Source organism: Silene latifolia, chromosome 11 (genome assembly GCF_048544455.1).
Source record: "Silene latifolia isolate original U9 population chromosome 11, ASM4854445v1, whole genome shotgun sequence".
NCBI classification, from domain to species: domain Eukaryota; kingdom Viridiplantae; phylum Streptophyta; class Magnoliopsida; order Caryophyllales; family Caryophyllaceae; genus Silene; species Silene latifolia.
Window position 1 is genome coordinate 137,607,493 of NC_133536.1, and position 24,788 is coordinate 137,632,280.

Consider the following 24,788-nt stretch of genomic DNA (forward strand, 5'->3'; position numbering starts at 1 on the left):
TACATCAAGGATAATAAGGGTGGCAAATGAGTCAAGGTAAAGAAGTGGTTTGTGCCAAGGCACTTATGGATATGTGAGGCTAAGACGGTAGTCCCAGCTACAGTTACTAACCAAAACCAATTCCTACAATAAATAGCATGAATTTACCCAACTAGAGAAATCATCTCAACTTTGACAACACATGAGAGACAAAAGAACTACTCTCTAAAATTGCATCAGACTCTAGTAAACATCCTTTTGATCCCTTAACAAAACAAATGAAGCATCTTATTCTTATTTCTTCTTCTTCTTTTTTTCTTTCTTTTTTTCGAATTATTCTTTTTTTTTCTTTTACTTCATTTTTTTTCCTTTTCCACTATAAGGGATAAAAACTTTTGCTACAAAAATTCTACTATACCCACTTATGATAATAATAGTCCCAATCCAACCATATAAGCAAAATAAACATGATAAACAAGCAAATGCAACTGTCCCAACAAAGTAGGCAAATTTTAGGATTGTAGCTAAAAAATGGGATATGAAACGGCTACAAAAGTTCAAACGGGCTAAACAAAAGGCAATGTAAGGCTTATTAGAACGATAAGAACCGCCTTTTCTCATGTACTTAAGTCATATGAACACGTAAAAGTAATAAGAAACTAATGTCATGCTTATGCATTTTGATATTACATATTCCACAAGGAGAACCACACTCAGACCTAAATTACAATGATACCAGTTTATTGATGTTCCTGGCCTAGGAAGCTCTATAAACGTTACAATTTAAGTGTTTACCAACATAATTTAGTCAAATCTAATCAGCATAAGGCATGTCAATACAGTCAGGACTTGGTTTTGAGCTTTATTTTCCTGAATAACGGGTCTAAACAATGTTTATGGACAGCTATATTGAGATTCAAATGCAAAAATAATGCAAATTATCATCATTGATATTCAATTCACCAAAACTAATCTAATAAAAGAAGAAACATGTTTTTGGATTTTATAAAAATTTTAATTTATGGATTTTTTTTAACACACAACATAATTAAAGAACACAACTGAAGTAAACTCCTTCCCCAAACCTAAATGTCACAGTGTCCCCAATGTGACCTTATCATTAGAGAAATCACAATAACCAGCAACACCAACCTAAATGACACTATTAACAAAGGAAAGGGAAGACTAACAACCTAAAGATAATACAAATGAAATAAATACAAGGAAAGATAGTACCAGTTGTAAAGTAGAAGCTTCCCCAAACCAGCTGTAAAGTGGAGAAAGTAGTGACCAGCTGTAAAGTGGGGAAAGTAATGACCAGCTGTCACTACTACTTATCTCCATCATCATCATCGCCATCTCCATGGACAGCCTCATCATACTGATCAATCTAACTCAACCAATCATCAGCACCCTCCTTAACAACTCGCCCACCACGGCCTCCACGTCGACCACGACCACCACGAGCTCCACCAACCATCCCGGAAGAAGAAGTAACAAACTGAACATCCCGACTGGAAGTTGTAACACCCGCTCTTTTCGCAAAATGGTTTTAAAATATTTTAATCGCTTTATTTAAATTATTATATTTTTGAGGGCCAATTTCTATGAAAATATACTTTTAGTCGTATACTAATAATAAGATAATAATTTCCTTCTTGAGTTTATAGTAGACTTGAGATGTGTTTCTAGTGAAAAATCGACTCAAATTTGTGAATTGGGCCTAGTATGACTATAGACCAACCACTCACCTTTTTCTCTCCGCCTAACCCCTTATCCTACAGCCTACCATCACTTTTTCCACCAAAAATCTCAGCATACTATTCAACCACCAAAACACATCTCAACCACCATTTTTACACAAATCCATCTTACAAGCTTCAAAACTCTATAACTCCCTCATTTCTCATCTGAATCAAGTGTTTTCGCGTCAAAATCTTCCACTTTCCGTCCTCCATCTTTCTAGGCAAGAAAGGGACTGACTTTCATCCTTTTTCATGGCTGCCGCCCCATTTTCCACTCGGTACCCATTCTCTAATTTAAATTCTTAGTCTTAATTTGTGTTTTCTTATGTTTAGGAGAAGGATTTGTTAACCCGGAAGTGGATTCATATGAGATTGACGATTCTCTTGAAGATTAGAAGGCTAATAAGGTAACGGTGATAGGTTACTCGACATTTATGTCAAAATTGTGTGTTTTAATTGTTATAGATCAGTCTCTTGGTTGTGAAAGTTGGAAACTTTACATGTTTCTTTTACATGTTCCTTGCTTGGTAGTTTGATGTGTGAAGTTGTCTTAAGTTGGTTTGAAGAATTTTGAGTATGTTGTTATATTTACTTTCAATTGGATGAAATTGGTTGTTTACATGTGTTAATTGGTGAAATCCGTCTCTAATATGCCTTGTTAACATGTTTAATTATGTCATGAAATTGGTAATTTGGAAATGTTTGATTTGAAAATAATTGAGTAAAGTTGGTTGCTTGGATATGTAAACTATTGATTTCCGTCTCAAGTATACATATGAAATTCCTTCTTAATTACTTGTTCTTATTCAATTGGGATTGTAATGATAAGATAAGATTTATTTGGGGGTAAACATGTAGTTTGTATGTGTCGTGGGAAGCAGCCCGCAGCCGCAATTATAGTCTGACCAGTTTTCGTAAAATGGCCATAACTCCTTCGTTTCTTGTTTGTTTTAGGCTTATGACCTACCGTTAGAACCGTAAGAGGATAAGGTATCACCCAATATTGGTTTAACCTCATTCTAATGTCTAGAACATAAGTTATTAATATTTGAAGTTGACCCTTATTGTAGTAGAGTACTAAACTTGTTTTTATAAATTGGGTTTTATGTTTCTTGTTAGGTATGCATCTTCATCTTGGTTCTAATGCTTGTGTATGATGTGGTGTGTTAACACCTTTTTATCATTGGAGCCCATTGCTTATGTATCATTCACATGTTAAACATCGGTTTTGGTTGTTAAGGTTAAATGCGGTTCGGTTTGGGTTTGTTTACATTTTTCCTAGGGTTTCGCATTACTTAATTCATTTGTTATCGTTTGTTTATATTATGTTTAATTAACATGTAAATATGGTATAATGTTTATTTATGTTAGAAAAGTATGAAATGATGCTATATACTTCATATTTGAGTTTTCGTTTGTTTGTTTACGTTTTACCTCATATTTCGTATCACTTAATTCATTTGTTATCACTTGTTCTATTTTAAGCTCAAGTAACTTGGAAATATGAAATAAAATGTTTAGCCATGTTATACAAGTATGAAATGACTTATTATATTTCATTTATAGGTTACTACTTTCTCCTTTTCATGTTTTCGTCATATTTCAAGTATGAGTGATTTATTCTACGTAACTACTGGTAATGAGTCGTATTCTTGTGAAAATGACATAATGCTATGCCTTCTTGCTTGACTCATATTTATGCCCTACTTGTGTTCTTCTGGCAAGTACGTGTTTGGCCGACTTTTGCTGTTCTGACAAGTGACTTTTATCTTAGTCTTTTCCGCCACTTTCGTGTTGATTCTAGCGATTAAGGTACTCGATTTCCGTTCTGTCATCGAGTCTTGGATGCGAGCGGTTCTACCGCATGTCAAATCAGGTAATTGTGACCTCCCGAGAATCTGACCAGGTTTAGACTAGGACCGTATTATTATCGTAATTTTACCCGGGGAAAATTTAGTCTAAGAGTAGTAAATGTCTTGCTTGGTTATGGTCATTGCCATATGTCTTTCAACACGAGAGTTTACGTCTTATTTGGTTGTATGTAAGAGTCTTGGTCTTACCATGTACTAGAGGCGAGATGCAAGCCTTCTAGTTGCGATATTATCGTCGGGATTGATGCTCCTATCCGTTCTTATGGTGAGATGGAAGTCATGAGTGCGCATGTGACATTAATAGCCACGTCCTTTGCAATGTTTGTTAGAAGATTTCAAAAGTAATGGCTATGGTTTTCAACTATATGTATTGCGATGATTGACTACTCGTTTATCTAGCTCACATGACTTAAGTACTAGTTTTCTGTAATTTGTATAGTTGCATATGTCACATTTCATTGGAATTCGTGCTTATGATTAACTAACCGTAACTATGTTCTTTCCTTTACTTCACTTATTTAAATATGTCTATGACATGCTCATTTGCTATTCTATGCTTTCTCTTATTATTCTAACATAAATAATCCCATCCTTATTTTTTCAAGTGAATTATATCTCGTATTTATTATGTCTTGCCTTATTTGAGTTCTTTATTTTTTTGGTGAAAGGTTAGAAATTCTCATTAAGCTCATAATAAAATTATTACATACTACCAAGGATGGTACATTTCATAAAACAAGGATCAATCAATCATATTTAATTGATTTGTTCCAAGTTTCATCACTACACTTCTTAATACAATTTAGCCAATACATAGATCGAAATTTAAGCCGGCTACTAACTTGCTGAAGGACTACTTCAGGACGCATTACAGATCCATTCAGTCTTGCTCTATTACGTTGATTCCAAATAGCATAAAGCACAACTTGAATCCAAGCAATAGTAACCCATTTCTTCACCTTAGCCCATGGTTTGGAGGAAATCCACGCAAATAAATTAACAACAGGCAACCAAATCTTCAGTTTACAGCTCAGCAAGTGCAGTAACCTTCTTGTGTACACACACTGACTGAATAAGTGAGAATGAGATTCAACAGTTATACCACAGAGGAAGCAATCTGCATCAGGAGAGATCTCAAGTTGGAAAAGCTTATCCTTAAGCAGCAAAGCTTCACGAACAATTAACCAATTCATGAAAACATGTTTAGGAATGGACCAGGAATTCCAAATAATATTCTCCCAAATAACAACAGGCTATTTATTCCTAATCCACTGATATCCACTGGTAGGAGTGTACCCATGTGGATTGGCAAACCATTGACCAGAGGAAGAGAAGCCCAAAGCAAACTTGTATCTAACTCTACAAATGGTTTTCCAGCTCCAAGAGGTATCAGGTTTTGGAGTATAAGCAGTCCAGTGAACCCCTTTCATATATAAATGGTGCACCCATTGAACCCACAAACTATCTGGCTATGAATAGATCCACCAGGATAATTTGCAAATGGTAGCAAGATTCCATGCATAGCTATTCCTTATTCCCAATCCTCCTTCACATTTTGGGACACACACTTTCTCCCAACTCACCAAAGGAACCCTTAGATATTCAATAGCACCATCCCACAGATATTTCCTACATAAAGCATCAACTTTCCTCAAGACTCCCTTTAGAATAATAAATATTGTTGCCCAGTAAGTATACAAAGTAGAGAGAACATCATTCACTAGAGTTAGCCTGCCAGAATAGGAGAGTTTCTTTGCAGCATATCCTCTAATTCTAGCAGTAACTCTTTCAATGAGCATGGCACAGTCTTTAACAGAAACTCTACCAGCAGAGATAGGGACACCCAGATATTTAAAAGGCAGAGATCCTTCACTACAACCTGAGACTTGCATAATATCAGCTTTAATACTAGGGGAAAAACCATTAAAGTAGATATTTGATTTCATGGTGTTCATCTGTAAACCAGTGGCCACATAAAAAGTAGCAAAGGCTCTTAGCAAGATCATAATAGAGGTTGTGTCACCTTTTGAAAACAGCAATAGGTCGTCAGCAAACATCAGATGAGATAGTCTAAGATGACTGCAAAGAGGATGAAACTTGAAAGGCATAGTACTAGTCACATGATTTAAAATCCTACTCAAATATTCCATTGTGATGGTAAAAATCAGAGGGGACATTGGGTCACCCTGCCTTAATCCTTTTGCTCCTTTAAAATATCCAAAATTTTCTCCATTTAGGACCAGAGAGTAGGAAGCTGATCTAACACAAACCATAACTAACTTGATGAACTTGTCAGGAAACTGTAAGGCAACAAGCATTTGTTCCACAAAATTCCAATGCATAGAGTCATAAGCTTTCTTTAAATCAATTTTCATCAAGCATCTAGAAAAAATAGTCTTTCTATTGTAAAGTCTCACAATATCCAGACAAATCAAAATGTTCTCAACAATACTCCTACCCTTAACAAAGCCCCCTTGACTCTTATTAATAATGTCAGGCAGAATTGTAGATAGTCTAGTGCACAGTATTTTAGATATAGCCTTATATAGGACATTACAAAAGGAGATGGGTCTAAATTGGGTGACATTTTGAGGGATTTCGGTTTTAGGGATCAGGGGTATGAAGGTATGATTCACTTGCTGCAGGAGTTTGCCAGTGTGAAAAAAATCAAGTACAGCATCACATACCTCCTCACCAATGATTGGCCATGCATCTTTGAAAAATGCACTAGAGAACCCATCAGGCCCAGGGGCCTTATGAGATGGAATGGAAAATATGGCCTCCTTAATTTCAGCTTTAGTAACAGGTGACAAGAGAACAAAATAGTGATCTTGAGAACAAACAAGCCCCAACTGAACAACAGCGTTTCTGACTTTGGTGACTGTCCCAGTTGTACCAAGGAGTTCCTCATAGTAATGCAGAAAGGCACTTTGAATTTTACTCCCATCAGTATGTGTTACACCATTCATATCTTCAATGAGGAAGACTTTAGTTCTTGCACTTTTACTTTTCAAGATACTATGAAAGTACTTGGTTTTATTGTCACCTTGATTAACCCAAGTAGCTTTGGTTTTGTGCAAAAGAAAATTGTCACATGCACATTGAAGGTCTATGTACACAATGGCAGCTTCTTTTTCTTTCAGAATTAAATCAGGGTCAGTAGGGGAAATCTTTAACTAATCTTAAATATTATCTAAAATTTTCCAGGCATGAGCAGTGCTATTTTCAATATCATCAAACAGTAGCTTATTAAGATCTTTCAAAGGATATTTCAAACTCTTCAATTTCATAACAATTCTAAACATTTTAGTCCCCTGCCAAGCTTTGTTCCAGTAATGGTTAACACAAGAATAAAATTCTGGAACTTGACTCCACATGTTATAATATTTGAAACTTCTTCTCCCTGTCATATGACTAGTAGCATCCTGCATAATGCAGGGAGTATGGTCAAAGAGACCTTCATTATAAAAATGGGCATAAGACTGAGGTCTCTGTTGAAGCCACTCACTATTGACCAAAAACTCTATCAAGCCTTGAATACACTCTGGTATGTGGGTCCTGTTTGTTATTTCAGGTATAGAGAGAACCAACAGCAGGGCTATCCACTAGATGACAGTAATCAATACAGGCCTAAAAATCTTTCATTTCTTCCTTAGTGGTTTCACCCCCTAATCTCTCAGAAGGACTCAAGACACAATTATAGTCCCCACAAAGAATCCAAGGTATGTGAATTCTATCAGATAACTTATTCAGATCATGCCAAAGAGATTTCCTATCAGTAGTGTCATTAAAAGCATAAATCATAGAGCAACAGAAATGAAAACTAGAACTAATTTCAGTAACTTCCATGTAAATAAGCTAAGCACTATAATGGACAAAATGAACATGAAAAATAGCTGGATTCCACAGCACCCAGACTCTTCCTCCAGTATGAAAAAAATTATTAGTAAATATTGGCCATCCATCACACACATTTGTTCTTACTGTATTTAAAGACAAAGGTTTTACCTTTGTCTCAAGGAGACCAAATGAACCCATCTGATGAGAGTGTAGAAACCATTTGACCTGCTTTTGTTTAGATGGGTTATTCAAACCCCTAAAATTCCAGAAACCAATGTTATGCATTACTCCCTGATGGGAGTAACACACTACTATTTGTACCAATCCTAACCTTATGTGTAGCACCAGACAAGGCATTGCCAATACCAAGTTTTGGAGCTGCACTGTTCAGTGCATCTTGAAAGGTATATTGTCTGAGAATGGTAGATTTCTTTCCTGCTTTGATGATTTCCTGCCTACTCAGAGTGATTGGTGGCCTTGCAGGAGTATTAACTTGATTGTAAGTACCACTTTTGGACCAAGTAACCTGCAACCTATGTTGGATTTCTTCAGGAGTTTTGGTCATAACATGAGTCTCAGGCACAAGGACACCAGAAGATACTGGTTTAGGTGGGTTTGGAATGGGCACAACTGTATTTGGTGGTTGCAAATTAGGCATGACAGGAGCAGTGGTCTTTTGGGGGATCCACTGTTGTTGTATACGCTTTGCTGCAGTTTTTGGTTTAGGATTCCTGCATTTCTCACTTTCATGACCCATACCCCCACACACAGTGCATAAAATAGGCTGCCATTCACACTCAACAATAATCTTAACAATGCTACCTTCTTCATCAAGGAATTTAACAAAATTAGGGAGCTTTTGATCAAAAGGAACTTCGAGTAAAACACGAGCAAACCCCAATCTAGTTTTTTGCATAGTAGAAACATCACTATGGATATACTTACCCAGTAGTCCTGCAATTTTTGGTAGACACTTACCCCAATATTTCAAAGGTAAATTCAACAATTTAAACCACACAGGGACTATCCTAACATCATCTTTTGTTAATTCAACAGTCTCAGTCCAACTTCGCACAATTAGAGGCTTATTATCAAACAAGTAATAACCTTGCCTAAGAACAGCTTCCTTACTCTGTTCATTCTGAAATCGAACCAAAAAGTTACCACTGGGCAAGAATGATACCTTATAAATTGGATAATTCGTCCAAATTCGCCTTATAAACCCTTCAACAACATCCAAAGGTGGATTTGCGCCCAAGATAAAACAGTACACAGAGGGCTTCCAAAAGTTGAGTTCTTCCTAGATATCCTCCCTGGTAACTTGCAGTAAATCCTTAGGATCCTCCTCAATGGTAGCCAAACTTTTCTTTTTCATACCCTGAACAAGCCACTCTTCACCATTTTCATGAATCTCAACAGACTCAAGATCAAAAGGAGCCAATCCAGTGATTTCATTCACATTTTTCATCTTATTAACTTCGGATTCCGACAGACCAGTTTTTTTTGGATTATTTAGAGTAGTAGATGAATTTTTAGACATGTTTTGGGGATTTTGTGTAGATTTTGTTGCAGAATTGGAGGTGGATGCAGATGATCTCACCATTATTCAGTAAAAACGGCGCACAAAAACCTAGAAAATCTTCCTTAATTTTAGAGCTTTTCTCTCTCCAGTTTCTCTCTCATCATTTGTCTTCATCAAAATCTTTTTTTTGAGTATTTGAGTTCTTTGTTATGTTCATTTTGATATAATGTGGTTGGGAGAACCTTGAGTTACTCCCCACTGACTGTGGCATTCGTATTTACATGTATGACAAGTATTAGTTGGGGCATTTATGGGGTGAAGACATGTGTAAGCTAGCGAGTACCTTGACCGTTGGATTTTTGTCTATCGTTATGTTTAGTGAACCTGCGTGTTAAACTTTAAAAAGTCTTAAATATCCATGATTTTGGTTGCAATTTACTAGTTATATTTTTCGCTTTAACGAGGGGTGTCACAGTTGGTATCAGAGCTTATGTTTCTCCCGACGCACATACGTGTACCCCAAACTAAAACTTGAACTTGACCTTGAATAATGAATGGGAGATGGGTAGAACTAAGGACCTAAGTTGGTAGTCTTTTTGTACATGCTATTTGGTAGGTTCTAACTTGTTTGATTCTTGTGCCTTAAGAAGATGGTGCGACCGTCCCTTAGCAAGAGACCCTTTGTGCCCTCATCTTTGTCATCTGCTAACAAGAAGAGGTTCATACCTAGAGGCCAAAAGTCAAGTTGACAAGTGCAAGGTGGACAAACTTCCCCATCGGACAACAACCTTGAGAAAACTCTCAATTGTTTCAAGTGTAGGCAAGCTTTTCACCTGGTAATTGTATGCTATAATAAACCCTTGACATGCTACAATTGCAAGAAGCCCGGACATAGTATCAATGTTTGCCCCAAGAAGATGCTCCTACTTCCGATATCATTTCGGGTGTGTCTTCCATCCTTGACGAACCTCACCATATTTTTACTTATTGATGCTACTTCTCTTCTAAACTCTCTTTCACTATACCTTGTAAACTAGTTTGGTACCCACCCGACCTATCCTTCGTTTCTTGTTTTCCCTTCCATAACACCTTGTATACGGATCTCTTTCTCTTGAAGAGCGTTTCTACCCTTCTCGAAGATTCCTTCCTCTCTTAGAGTACCTTGTCTTATCCTTTTATCCTTGTGCTCCTTTACCTTTCGCAACTCTTCTCCCATATCTTGGAAGCTGCCTTTGTATCTTTTCTTCTTATAAGACCCCTCATGGACACCTTCTTTTCTTGTCTTATGGAATCTTAACCTTGGTCGGATAATTTGGCTTTTAAGGAGTTTGTTTGTGGTTGACTCATAGCCTATATTTTAAGAGGCTGTGTTGTTGGGAAAGCTTTTCCAGTGTTGTAAGACACACCTTGGTGATTCTTATGCCTAGTTGCTTGACTTCAAGTGGGTGTGAGTGATTGGTGGGATTCTTTGTGTACAATGTGAGTTGCAAATGTTACTAAGGTTGTGGAACTTGACTTTGTTAATCGTATTTGGGATTTGAAAGCATAGTGGGTTGAGCGTTGTTACTTTAGGAGTAAACATGAAGTAAAGTTTATGATGTGAGTTTGGAAGAAAACACCTTTAGGAGGTTGATAACCATATATACATAGATTGGTGTTGCCTTTTGACATTTGTTGGGCATGAGAATAGCTTTGTTAGTAGTTTTGATCTTGTTTTTGTGGAAGTCGTTTGTGGATGTTTAATAATTGGGAGTTGTTGAATCACAAGTGTGGTGAAGTACTTTGTTTCGTGGAATAGCTTAGGAGTAAAGTGACATAAGTTAATTTAGGAAATCCTTGGAAGTAATGTGGTTATAAGACAAATTTTTAGGGATGTTTGAGGAACCGTTTAGGACGACGTTGTTATTTATGATTTGAGTATGTGGCGTTTCTCTGTTGTCTAGTTTCCCCTTCTCTTTGATTATAATCTTTACTGTTCATACCTCTCTTTCTCGTTAGTTGTGCTTCCCTTTGGGATTGATACTAGTGGCCTATAAAACTCTTATGTTCTTTGACCTCCTTGTTGACCTTACTGTGACTTTTTACCTCTAAAAGTTCGTCATAGTCCGTTTGTTGGTTAAGTTTGGGTTTCTTAGCGTGCTTTGTAATTATGGTGTCTAAGTTGCTTTTCATTTCGTGCAATTTCTAACCATTTTGAGTTATCGGTTTGGGTTCATTATTGAAATTTTGTGTTACTTTGGCAAAACTTTACTTATTTTAAGAGTTTGACAATGAAAGTTTGCTTTCAATTTGGTAGGTTCTTAGAAAAATTTGATTCTTTGTCGAAGTTTAATGTTACATTTTCAATAACTTGACTTCTTTCAAAGTTTGAAAATGGATCTTTTACTTTCAATGTGGCTTTTGCAAAAGGAAATTTAAGTGGATTATCACTTTCATTTTGTTTTGACGTTGATGGGATGTTTGGACTCGTTATTAAAGACGTCTAATAACTTGTCCTACGCTTATCGGCGAATGATTTTGTTTTGAGCCGGTCTTTGACTTGGAAAGTTAGCGCCAAAATCTTCCACTTCCGTCCTCCATATTTCTAGGTAAGAAAGGAACCGACTTTGTTCCTTTTTCATGGCTGTCGCCCCATTCTCCACTAGGTACCCATTTTCTAATTTCAATTCTTAGTCTTAATTTGTGATTTCTTATGTTTAGGAGAAGGATTTGTTGACCCGGAAGTGGATTCATACGAGATTGAGGATTCTCTTGAATATTAAAAGGCTAATAAGGTAACGGTGATAGGTTACTTGACATTTATGTCAAAATTGTGTATTTTAATTGTTATAGATTAGTCTCTTGGTTGTGAAAGTTGGAAACTATACATGGTTCTTTTACATGTTCCTTGCTTGGTAGTTTGATGTGTGAAATTGTCTTAAGTTGGTTTGAAGAATTTTGAGTATGCTTTTTATATTTACTTTCAATTGGATGAAATTGGTTGTTTACATGTGTAAATTTGTGAAATCCGTCTTAAATATGCCTTGTTAACATGTTTAATTATGTCATGAAATTGGTAGTTTGGAAGTGTTTGATTTGAAAACAATTGGCTAAAGTTGGTTGCCTGAATATGTAAACTATTGATTTCCGTCTCAAATATACATATGAAATTCCTTATTAATTATATGTTCTTATTCAATTGGGATTGTAATGATAAGATAAGATTGATTTGGGGGTAAAGATGTAGTTTGTATGTGTCGTGGGAAGCAGCCCGCAGTCGCAGTTACAGCCTGACCAGTTTTCGTAAAATAGCTATAACTACTTCGTTACTTGTTAGTTTTGTGCTTATGACCTACCGTTAGAACCAGAAGAGGATAAGCTATCATCTCCAATTCGTTTCACCTAATTCTCATATTCAGAACTTAAGTTATGAACGTTTAAAGTTGACCCATGTTGTAGTCGAGTACTAAACTTGTTGTTATAAATTGGGTTTTACGTTTCTTGTTGGGTATGCATCTTCACCTTGGGTCTAATGCTTGTCAATAGTGTGTTGACACCTTTTTATCATTGGAGCCCCTTGCTTATGTCTCATTCACATGTTAAACATCGATTTTGGTTTGGGTTTGTTTACATTTTTCCTAGTGTTTCGCATTACTTAATTTATTTGTTATCTTTTGTTTATACTATGTTTAATTAACATGTAAATATGGAGTATAATGTTTATTCATGTTAGAAAAGTATGAAATAATGCTATATAATTCATATTGGAGTTCTCATTTTTTTTTGTTTTTTTTGGGAAAAGTAAGCTTTATCATTGATCATAAAATGTCCCATACAACCATTACATCTTACTTACATTTTTTGAAAAGCATACTACCTTCACAATTCCGTAATCCACTTCTTGACTGTACTACTTTTACACTTGACTTCTTCTTGCTTTATTCTCATTCTGACTTCATTTTTCACTCGTTGTACAAGGTAGCTAGGTCTCAAGACGAGTCCATCTAACCTGCACACATTACGACTATTCCATAGATGATACATAAGGCTAGCAAGGATGGCTCCTACTACCTTTTTTTTGCAAGCTGAATATACTCTCCAATCCACCCACCATCTGATACAATCCTGTTCAGGTAGCCTGATTTTACACCAATCCTGCACCAGGTTCAGACATTGTTTGCTATACTCACAGTCAAAAAACAGGTGGGCAATGTTCTCCTTCTGCACCCGACAGATCTCACATCTATTGAGAGCAATAATCCTCATCCTAATCAAATGATCTTGGGTTAGCAGTCTTTGTTACGCCACTAACCAGCATAAGAAGGTATGTTTAGGACAAATCCATTTGTTAAACATCCAAGGAAACCACTGGGCAGTCTCAGATACTGGTTTAAGCCATTGATAACCTAACTGAACAATATATGGAACTGCACCAGCAAGAATCTGCTGCTTAGAGAGATTTTTAACCTGACAGATCTTTCTCCAGGACCAACTAGTACCAATGTTAGGTTCATAATCAATCCATTGAGTAGACTTTATATAAACAGCATGTACCCAACGCACCCATAGATGGTCTGCCTTATGCTGCACCCACCAGACATACTTGCCTATAGCTGCAATGTTCTATTTGTGTAAATTTCTCAAACCCAGACCTCCCTATTTCTTGGATCTACAAATCTTCTCCCAAGAGACCAGAGCAGGGCTCTCTTTTTGTTCATTCCCATGCCAAAGATATTTCCTACAAATTTGCTCAATTGAGGCTATTACAGCTTTTGGTAATATAAAGATACGTAGAGTACTTAGGACTACTTTTATCAGTGCCACCCTGCCTGCATAGGACAACTTCCTAGATCCAAGCCCTTTGATCCTAGCAACTACATTATCAACAAGACATTTGCAATCCAGAATAGACAATCTTTTAGGAGACACATTCACTCCCAGATATTTGAAGGGAACATTGCGCCTTTTCATTCATGTGGATTGTTCAACAGCCCTGATCACCTCCTCAATTGTTCCATTCGAATAAATGTTTGATTTACCTCTGTTCATCACCAAACCTGATGCTCTTGAAAAATAATCAAAAGAATTCAACACCAGGTCAATTGAAGCTTTCTCTCCTTTGCAGAACATAATGAGGTCATCAGCAAAGCATACATGAGAAATATGTATTCTCTTGCATAAAGGACGAAATCTAAATCTCTTATGCTCTTGCACAACCATTATCACCCTACTAAGATAATCCAGACATAAAGTGAAGAGTAATAGAGAGAGTGGTCACCCTGCCTGAGCCCTCTTTGCCCCATCAAAGGTCTCTCCCTTCAAAGAAATGGAATAAGAAGGTGTAGTTACACATTGCATCAAAATTTCTGTGAAATGTTCAGGGAACCCAGTGGCACTTAACATATCATGGACAAAAGACCATTATACTGAGTCATACGCTTTTTATAAATCCAGATTCATCATAACCCTTGGAGAACAACTCTTTCTTTTGTATAATTTAATAAGATCCTAGCAAATAAGGATATTGCCAACAATATCTCTCCCATTTATAATGGCACTATGACAGGGACTGATGATTTTAGGGAGAACTTTATCCAATCGTGTACAGATCACCTTTGATAAGCATTTATAAATGGTGTTACAACAGGCTATGGGCCTAAATTGCATCACAGTTTCAAATAGCTCTACTTTAGGAATCAAGGTGGTGATTGTATTGTTGCATTGTTTAAGCAATTTGCCAGACTGAAACACACTTTTTACTGCATTAACAACATCTGCTCTTATAATATGCCAGTTATCCTTGAAAAATTGGTTGTTGTACCCGTCTGGTCCAGGAGCTTTATTTCCATGGATTGCAAACATAGCCTCTTTGATCTCCTCAGCGGTAACCTCTGCATTAAGGATATTGCAGTGATCCTGAGATAAATATTTGCCTTTCTTTACAATGCCTTTATGCAGTGGTTTTACAGCCTGAGATGTCCCCAACAGATTGATATAGTACTTCTCAAAAGCTTCATGAATCTCCTCAGGTTCAGTACACATCTTATTTTCCATGTCCCTGACCTGGAAAATTCTATTTTTAGCTCTTCTTCTCTTTATGGCAGCATGAAAGAAAGCAGTATTCTCATCCCCTTGTTTCATCCAATCACATTTGGCTTTCTGCCTAAGGAACTGATCCCTTGCTTTGATCAAATCCCTGAGCTCTTGAGCACAAGCTCTCTCATTATCAATCCATTCCTTGTTAAGAGGGTCAGAGATAAGCATATTTTGAAAATGAAGTAATGAGAGTTCTGTCACGTGGGTAAGATTCTCAATGTCTCCAAATTGATCTTTATTGAGCCTCTTCAACCCCTTCTTTTGTCCCTTCAGATTACTAACTATTTTGAACATAGGAGTGCCCTACACCTGCCTATTCCAACCAGTCAAAACAATTTCCTCATACTCAGGGGATAGGGACCACATATTTAAATACTTAAATGTGGATCCCTTCCTCTGTCTTTCTTCCTCAAACCTCACCAGGCAGGGGCAATGATCAAAAAGCCCTTCTGGTAGGAAATGCACAAAACTCTCATGGAAAGAATCTAGCCATTCCTCATTAATAAACACCATGTCTATCCTAATGTACACCAAGGTGCCATTTTCATGTTTGTTGTTCCAGGTGAAAAAGGCACCTCTAGCAGCTAGATCACACAGGTGACAGTCCTGAATAACTTCTGCCACAGGTCTAGCCTCAGCATTAGTGATCTCAGCTCCACCAATTCTCTCCTTTCTATCCATTACAGCACTAAAGTCTTCACACAACAGCCAAGGTTCAGCAATAGTCCTATCATCAAGCCTTATATGTTGCTATAGAGCCTCTCTTTCTCCCAATTTAGTCAACTCATAAACCACGGTAAAATAAAAATATCTCCTCATTGCTTTGTCATAAACTTTTGTGTGAATACTCTGGATATGGATTTCCAAAATATCCACTTTAAACACTCCAGGATCCCAAATGAGCCAAATTCTACCTGGCCTCCGGGATGAAGACCAAAATTCTACCTCCAGTTCTCATGTGTTTGTTTAAGTTTTACCTCGTATTTCGTAACACTTAATTCATTTATTATCACTTGTTCTATTTTAATCTCAAGTAACTTTTAAATATGAAATAAAATGTTTAGACATGTTATACAAGTATGAAATAACATAGTATATTTCATTTATGGGTTATTACTTGCTCCTTTTCATGTTTTCATCATATTTCAAGTATGAGTGATTTATTCTAACTAACTACTGGTAATGAGTCATATTCTTGTGAAAATGCCATAATGTTATGCCTTCTTGCTTGACTCATATTTGCGCCCTACTTGTGTTGTTCTGGCAAGTACGGGTTTGGCTCACTTGTGCTATTCTGGCAAATGAGTTTTATCTTAGTCTTTTTCCGCCACTTTTGTGTTGATTCTGGTGATTGGGGTACTCGATTTCCGTTCTGTCATCGAGTCTTGGATGCGGGTCATTCTGCCGCATGTAGAATTGGGTAATAGTGACCTCCCGAGAATCTGGTTAAGTTTAGACTAGAACAGTATTATTATCGTAGTCCTACCTAGGGAAAATTTAGTCTAAGAGTAGTAAATGTCTTGCTTTGTTATGGTCATTGGCATATGTCTTTTGACACGAGAGTTTACGTCTTATGTGGTTGAATGTAAGAGTCTTGGTCCTATTGGGCACTAGAGGTGAGATACAAGCCTTTTAGTTGCGATATGATCGCCAGGATTGATGCTCCCAGCCGTTCTTATGGTGAGGTGCAAGCCATGAGTGCGCAAGTGACGTTAATAGCCACGTCCCGTGTAATGTTTGTTAGAAGATTTCCAAAGTAATGGCTATGGTTTTCAACTATATGTATTGCGATGATTGACTACCCGTTTATCTATCTCACATGACTTAAGTACTAGTTTAGTTTAATTTGGATAGTTGCATATGTTACATTTCATTGGAATTCGTACATGTGATTAACTAACTGTATCTATATTCTTTCCATTACTTCACTTATTTAAATATGTCTATGACATGCTCATTTCCTATTCTATCTTGCTTTCTCCTATTATTCTAACATGAATGATCCCATCCTTGATTGTTCAAGTGCATTATATTCCGTATTTATTATGTCTTGCCTTGTTTGAGTTCTTCGTTTTGTTCATTTTGATATAATTCGGCTGGGAGAACCTTGAGTTACTCCCCACTGACTGTAGCGTTCATGTTTACATGAATGACAGGTATTAGTTGGTGCCTTTATGGGGTAACGGTGATAGGTTTTCAACTATATATATTGCGATGATTGTCTACTCCTTTATCTATCTCAGATGACTGAAGTACTAGTTTAGTTTAATTTGAATAGTTGCATATGTCACATTTCATTGGAATTCATGCTTGTGATTAACTAACCGTATCTATGTTCTTTCCTTTACTTCACTTCACTTATTTAAATATGTCTATGACATGCTCATTTCTTATTCTATCTTGCTTTCTCTTATTATTCTAACATGAATGATCCCATCCTTATTTGTTCAAGTCCATCATCTCCCGTATTTATTATGCCTTGCCTTATTTGAGTTCTTTATTATGTTCATTTTGATATAATGTGGCTGGGAGAACCTTGAGTTACTCCCCACTAACTGTGGCGTTCATGTTTACATGAATGACAGGTATTAGTTGGTGCATTTATGGGGTGAAGACATTTGTGAGCTAGCAAGTACCCTGACCGATGGATTTTTGCCTACTGTTATGTTTAGTGAACCCGCGTGGTAAACTTTAAAAAGTTTTAAAAATCCATGATTTCGGTTGCAATTTACTAGTTATATTTTCCTCTTTAACATGGGGTGTCACAAAGTACCAGTCTCAAACTGACCACCAAATTGAGTAGAAGCACCAAAATGACCCCCGAAGTGACCAACCGCCTCATCCGGCCTAATAAGGGTGTAGAATGGTCTCCCAAGGGCACCATAATCATGGCTGAACTGGCCAGTAAACTTCTCCGGGGTCACGCCTTAATGATAAAAAAATCATGATATCATCACCCGACTAATTATTGTAACTAGGGGAAGTCCTAGCATATCAGTACAACAAATTGTCACTTGCGCCACGAATTATGCCACGAGAATTTATAAATCGTGGCTAAATTCTGCTTAGCCACGGGAAAAACGTATTTATCATTTTGGAAAAAAAATTATTCCAAAAGATAACTTTTCCCGTGACAAAAAGTCACTTGCGCCTCGAATTAGGCTACAGCCATGGCAAATAATCATTTTAGCCACGAGCTATGTCACACCCTGGCAAAATTTTATTTAGCCACGAAATATTCCGTGACAAATATTGTTTTTAGCCACGAACTAACAAACACCCGTGACAAGTATCTTTTTCGACTTAAATTAAGATATTTTCAGGTTAAGGTAAACCTATAAATTGCTTGTTTAAAAAAAATACAAAATTTGAATGAAATTTAATCAAATATAAATAATCTGAAAATACAGTTAAATATAAAATTCTGGAAGCACTTTGATTAATATAATTAATATTTTTTATTGGTTTATTTACTTTAATAAGAAATTTTAAAATTTTATAAACTTATATGTAAGCAAAGAAAAGTTTATCGTCTACGTTTTTTATTTTTTTACAAATCACAATTATGTTTTGTAGGTTCCTCAAAACATTGATAATTTAAGATAATTTTTTTAATATATAATTTTATTTATTAAAGTCATGAATTTCTTTTAATTTCTTTTATTTTTTTTAATTAAGACTTTATAATCTTGAATAACAATCTTAAATGATCGTATCACATTTAAAGACATAGCATATCAAATTTAATAAATAAGTTATTTACCATCTATCTTAGAAAAATATAAAATTAATATATTCTCAAACCATTTCATTCAAAATTAGATTTACAACTTTATTTGTAAGATATTTATAGAAAGATTTGAATTTGATATAAAATGTAATTTGTTGAGAAAAAAACTTTGGAAAAATGTTTTTAGGAGTGAAAAAGAAACAACAATTAGATTACAAAATTGATTAAATAAAAAAAAATTGCGCAAAGAAATAAAAGTAAAAAAATGATCTCCCACAAATCAATTAAGAAAAAAACATTTTGGAAAAATTATCAATATAAAAATTCAATATGGAGAATTTTTTTTCATTGAAAATGAGCGCATCGCATGGAAAATATAGAAATTATAATATTTTAAAATCACATTTGCAAATAATGTGAAAATTTTGAGAAAAGAAATGATAAATCATAACAAAAAGAAATCAGTTTAGGAAAATAAGCGATTCTGTTGTACGACAGTATTTTTCGTGTTTTTTGGGTAAAAGTGACTATTTTTGGTTAATAGGGACCAATTTGAGGAAAAAAGACTATTAGTTATAAAAAGTGGTCATTATTTTATAAAACAAATGGTCATTATTTTATAAAAAGTGGTCATTATTTTATAAAAATTCAATATTGTTTACCACGGGAATTATTTTTTCGCTACGGGAATTTTTTTTGGCCACGGGAGTTATTAACCACGAGAGACTCCGTGGCCAAAAATTCAATAATAGCCATGTTCTTGTTTTTCCCGTGGCTATCTCTTAGCCACGGCCACTTGCGTCCAAAAGGTATTCCCATGGCAAAATGATTTAGCCACGGAAATTTAGCACTTGCGCCACGAATTTAGCCGTGGCCCAAGTGCTAATTTGTAGTAGGGTATATGGACGATTCTGAGCAATATTTTTCGCCTCCAAATGCTCCCATAACCTCCTTACAGCCAAGGCATTGTTTATGCCTTCATGAACTCTCACCCCTCTCTCAAAAACAGGATCAAAATGGTAACCTTAATGGATGAGGGTGGAAACCTAGGAGCAAGACTGTCCCAATTTCACAAAATAACCGGTTATTGACCTCCTTGATAATGGGCAACTCGCGAAATATGAGTCCGAGTATCCACGCAACATTAAATCACAATTTCTCTCTGTTACAATCCCTTTTCCTGGACTCCCTTTGATGTACCGTATTACTCGATACACTGAATCTACATGCTCTTTTCTTGGGGCATGCACGAATTGAGACAATATATGAACCGCGTACACTAAGGGTGTGTTTGGATAGCAAAAGTGGATGGAAAAGGAGGGGAGGAGAAATGGAGTGTGGTTGTTTGGATACCATTTCCCTCCAAATCTTGCCTATTGTGGAGAGAATTTGATTAGGCTTGGAGGCCGGAAAATTGGATCCCTGCAAATCTCTCCCCCTCCATCTCCCTCCACCCTCATTTCTTATCTAAACATGGGATTTTAAATCCCCTACTCTCCCTCCCTTTCTTTTCCCTCCAAATACCTCAATCCAAACACACCCTAAATCTGGCCGCGTAATGGTCAAATAAATAAGTAGTCCTACCAAACGTCAATACTTCATGATCTTTTAAATGCATCCTTCTGCCAATGTTAATTTATGATTTGGTTGAATAGGAGTGTCTACTGGTTTCGCTCCTTCCAATCCCGCTTCCATTATAATTTCTAAAAAATAATTTCTTTGGCAAAGGAAAAGCCCTTTAGACCCGGTTGCAAGCTCGATTCCTAAGAATTATTTAAGTCTCCCGAGATCCTTAATACCAAAACATCGGTCAAGAAAACCTTTGAGCCGGCTACTTGCTTCCTCATTATTACTTAGGATTATCATGTCATCAGCATATACAAGAATCCCCTGAAAAATGTTGTTTTTATTGTAAGTCAATAACGCGTAATCAGCTATAGACTGAACACAACCATACCTCATCAAGGAGTTTGTCAACTTAGCAAACCAATTTCGCGAAACTTGCTTTAACCCATATAAAGATTTCATTAACTTACACACCTTTGTTGATCCATGTTTGTCGAAATCTAGTGGCATTCTCGTGTATACTTCCTCATCTAGATTCCCGTGCAAGAAAGCGTTATTAAAATCTAATTGACCAACGGACCAACCTTTCGAGACAGCCACGACAAGTAAACAACGGACAGTCGTTAGTTTTGCAACCGGTGCAAAAGTTTCATGGTAGTCTATGCCTTCTATTTGGGTATAGCCTTGCGCAACTAACCTTGCTTTGTATCGTTCAATTGTTCCGTCTGCCTTGCACTTCACCTTATAAACCCACCGATATCCAATGGGTCATTTACCTTTCGGGATATCAACAATTCTCCACGTTTCATTCTTCTCAAGAGCTTCGAAATCCTTTGACATGGCCTGCCTCGATTCGTCTAATTGGGCCGCTTGTTGATAATTGCATGGCTCTTTTATCGCATCTACTTTTGCCAAAAAAACTCCTGTGATTGTTAGAAAAACAATTAATAGTGACATAATTAACCATTGGATAACGAGTACCTTTTTTAGTGGGTGTCGATTGGAGTGTGTGAGCATTTGTAGCGGGGTCTATAATTCGGGTCAACTTGCAAACATAGTCTGTCTTCCAATATGGTTCAAACTTCTCATGAGCTCTCGTCCCACCTGTTCATTTGTCACAATCTCCGCACCTTGTGTTTCCGTCTCCTCTATCAATTCTTCATCCACAATCTCATCATTATCATTACTTCCTTGCGTTCCAATTTCCTCATGATCCACGTACGGGTCATCCACGATAATAAGTGTGTCAGGGGATTGTATTTGTCGAGACTCATGTCAGCAAATGGAAAAACATGTTCGTAAAAGATTACATCCCTTGATTCAAACAATTGCATTTTCTTTAAATCGTATACCTTCCAACCCTTGATTCAAACATGTTCGGATAACGGATCATGATGGGATCCTCAATTCAGGTGTCGCGTCAGTTTGATTAAGCCCTTCGGTCCATTTAGTTCGGCTAAGTTTTCTTTATTGAACTAAGGAATAGTGAAAATTCTACATAATCATGAATAGCGTCAAAAAAATGAATTGTATGTTTGGATATGAATTGAGGGATTATTTCTTTTTGTTTACTGCAAGAAAATATTAAGATTATCTGTAATTTTGAATAATTTCAAAAACAAATAGAATTTCGGGAGTTGGAGGGTCTACGAAGTTATACAAATTCTTATTTAAGACGACAACTATTCGTATTAATGATAAAACGATTAAAAAATGTGTAATATAATAATGATAGTTGACTAAGTAATAGCGGAAAAAAGTCTATCTTATTATCATTAAGTGGAAGTATATAAATCCGTTTTACTGTTAAAACGGATATAAGAGTCTTGAGTAAAGTTTGCTAAGGAAGTTAGTGTCAAAAAACTATCTCAAGCAAAAGATTAATCTGATGGTTGGAGTCCTAAAATCGGTTTTATACTCTAACACGCCTCCTCACACGCATGCCTTCTGGGATTGAAATGTTGATGCAACATTGCAATTGTAGGGATCCTCCTACCTGGTGCTAATATTCCACATTAGAATTGATAGCGGTGAGATTCGAACCCGTAACCTTGTGATAATACAGGCTATAATACCATGTCAAAAAATCATCACAATTAAAAGTTTAAACTAATGGTTGAAGTCCCAAAATCAATTTTATAAACTAACTGTGAGGAGTACAACATCGATAAAGACCGAACATGCATATCCGATTAACCGGTAGGCAGGTCTACTATGTTTTTGTCGTGCATCGAATAATATGAGCGGCTTATATTAAAATGTGAACCAAGTACGTAATCTGTAACCGGTCATCCATATGGCTATATGTAGGACGACGTACGAATATATAGCACTAAACACCTTTAGTTTTGCTATAAATGCGCAGCTAGCTTCTACTACAATTTTCAGCAATAATCATCTTCCATTCGCATGCACATGCACATGCACATGCACATGCACATTCACATTCACATTCACATTCACATTCACATTCACATTCACATTCACATTCACATTCACACTCAACTCAACTCATCTCATCTCGTCTCGGTTTTCTTTCGTTTTTGAGTTAAGAATATGAAGCATTCTCTATTGATCACAAGAAGTGTTATAGGTGCCATAGGTAAAGTCGCTCAAGCTTCATGCATGATTCACTTCAACAGTTAAATAATAAATCTCTTAATTACAGTATGCTTTTTTTTTTTTGCTATACCTTAATCGTTTTTAGTTTATACATTGATTCATAAACATAATAGAAAGTGTAGTAGTAGGAATTTAATTTCATTAAGCCATATACACATTTTGGATAATGAAAATTATATTTTTGTGCGTGCGTGAATTACAAGTGTAGTACTAGGAATGGGAGAAAAAAAAATTAATGTGTTATAATGCGATTTACGGTTTAAATTATACTATGAATTTTCGTGTAGATGATACGAATGTTTCAAAAGTCTTATTTTGATGTTTTAAGCTTAATCGCTTCCGCTTGCAACTTTTTTTCATTTTACTTTCGAACAACAGTTTTCCAACTTTATATTATGAACATTGTACAATTTGAATATATATTTGAATATGTAGCGTAGTATTAATCTTAGTTTTGATAAAGTTCATCATATCGAGAAGTCGGTAGACATAATACCTAAACTTTTCCGACCACAGCTCGAAACACGCCCATTGTTAAATCAATTTTGAACCGAAATTTTGGACCCGAACCAAAAGCGTAACCCAAAATTCTGGTCAGCAGAATTCCCTCAAAAAAAAAATTCTGGTCAGCAGAATGGGTTAGGGTTATTGTCAACTAGTATGTTCCAAACCCGAAAACCATATGCACTCGGCACGTATTTTACCAAATTCAAAATTACCGAACTTGTAATCTGCATGACCGACCAGTTTGACATACATAGTTATAGGTGATTAATCTTGCTAACTACATAGAATATCATCTTATAATATAATAACGCACATCTTATATTAAGATGAATTATTGAGGATTTTGTTCAGATTAATCCCGGTTAATAGTTATTCATTTCCTTTTTAGGGTGTTTCAGTCAATAGTTATCTATTTTCATTTATGCTAAGTTACTGTGGATCATTTTCAAGACAAGTGGTATATAATGATTTTGTGTGGTCCAAAATCACTTTCGATTTTTCCTTTAATCTGTGTGCTAAAATGAATAGATAACTATTGGTGGGACAAAGAAAAGAGTACAAAATAAGGAAAAATTAGTTTTCCATTGTTGGGATCTTAATGTATTACCATGTCACTTAACTTTTTTAAAATTAGTGATTTTCTAACATATATATTTAAACAGATGCTACATAAGTTCTGATGCAGCAATAATAATTAATTTGGTCTTGTTTCGTGTATGTGCGCAGGAAATGCTATATCCGTCTTCTTATTCATCTCGCCTACGTAAGTTAGATTTACACTTGTTTTTTTTTTTGGAATTTTATGAGGTTTTAATAGAAAGTTAGCTCATTCACATAAATTTTGAGCTTTGAATAATTGTAATATAACTCATTTTGACGTTAAAAAATTACTCCCTTCGTCCCGGTAATTTGTGTGCCTATTGCCTAGTGTCTCAGTCAATTATTTGTCTTTCTATTTTAGGAATCCCTTTGATGTACAATTTAATCATCCACACTCAATTTAGAAATGATATCTATAATATCAGTTAAAAATAAAATGAGATGTCAACTTAACTCGCGAAATTGTTTGGTAGACAGTGGCGCTGTTTGGTAAACGGCATATTGCCTAATTTTTAGCATATTCAAGAGTTTTAGCATGCTTGACCAATCAATATGCTAATTTTAGTGTTTGGTAAACAGCATATTGAAACAGCATATTTGGGGTCAATATGCTGTTTTACAATATGCTGATTACCCCAGCATATTGATTAGCATATTGTAAAATAAGAAAATTTTCTCCATTTTACAAAGAAAACTAACAATCTACTACTCGTAATCTGCCCATTACCAAA

At 35.9% G+C, this 24,788-nt stretch overlaps 2 protein-coding genes across 2 annotated transcripts in view; one reads left to right on the forward strand and one right to left on the reverse strand.

Moving 5' to 3' along the window:
* Nucleotides 1–15,335: 15,335 nt before the first annotated feature.
* Nucleotides 15,336–15,713, reverse strand: LOC141614056 (uncharacterized). Its single transcript, XM_074432811.1, has one exon. It carries the CDS (start codon nucleotides 15,711–15,713, stop codon nucleotides 15,336–15,338), a length of 378 nt encoding a protein of 125 aa, XP_074288912.1.
* Nucleotides 15,714–22,699: 6,986 nt separating this feature from the next.
* The window catches only part of LOC141615098 (bidirectional sugar transporter SWEET4), a 45,939-nt gene continuing 43,850 nt past the window's right edge, over nucleotides 22,700–24,788 (forward strand). The window contains exons 1-2 of the mRNA XM_074433644.1: nucleotides 22,700–22,930; nucleotides 24,184–24,220. Of these exons, the coding sequence (XP_074289745.1) occupies nucleotides 22,885–22,930; nucleotides 24,184–24,220 (83 nt within the window). The 5' untranslated portion in view covers nucleotides 22,700–22,884. The remainder of the gene's footprint in view (nucleotides 22,931–24,183; nucleotides 24,221–24,788) is intronic.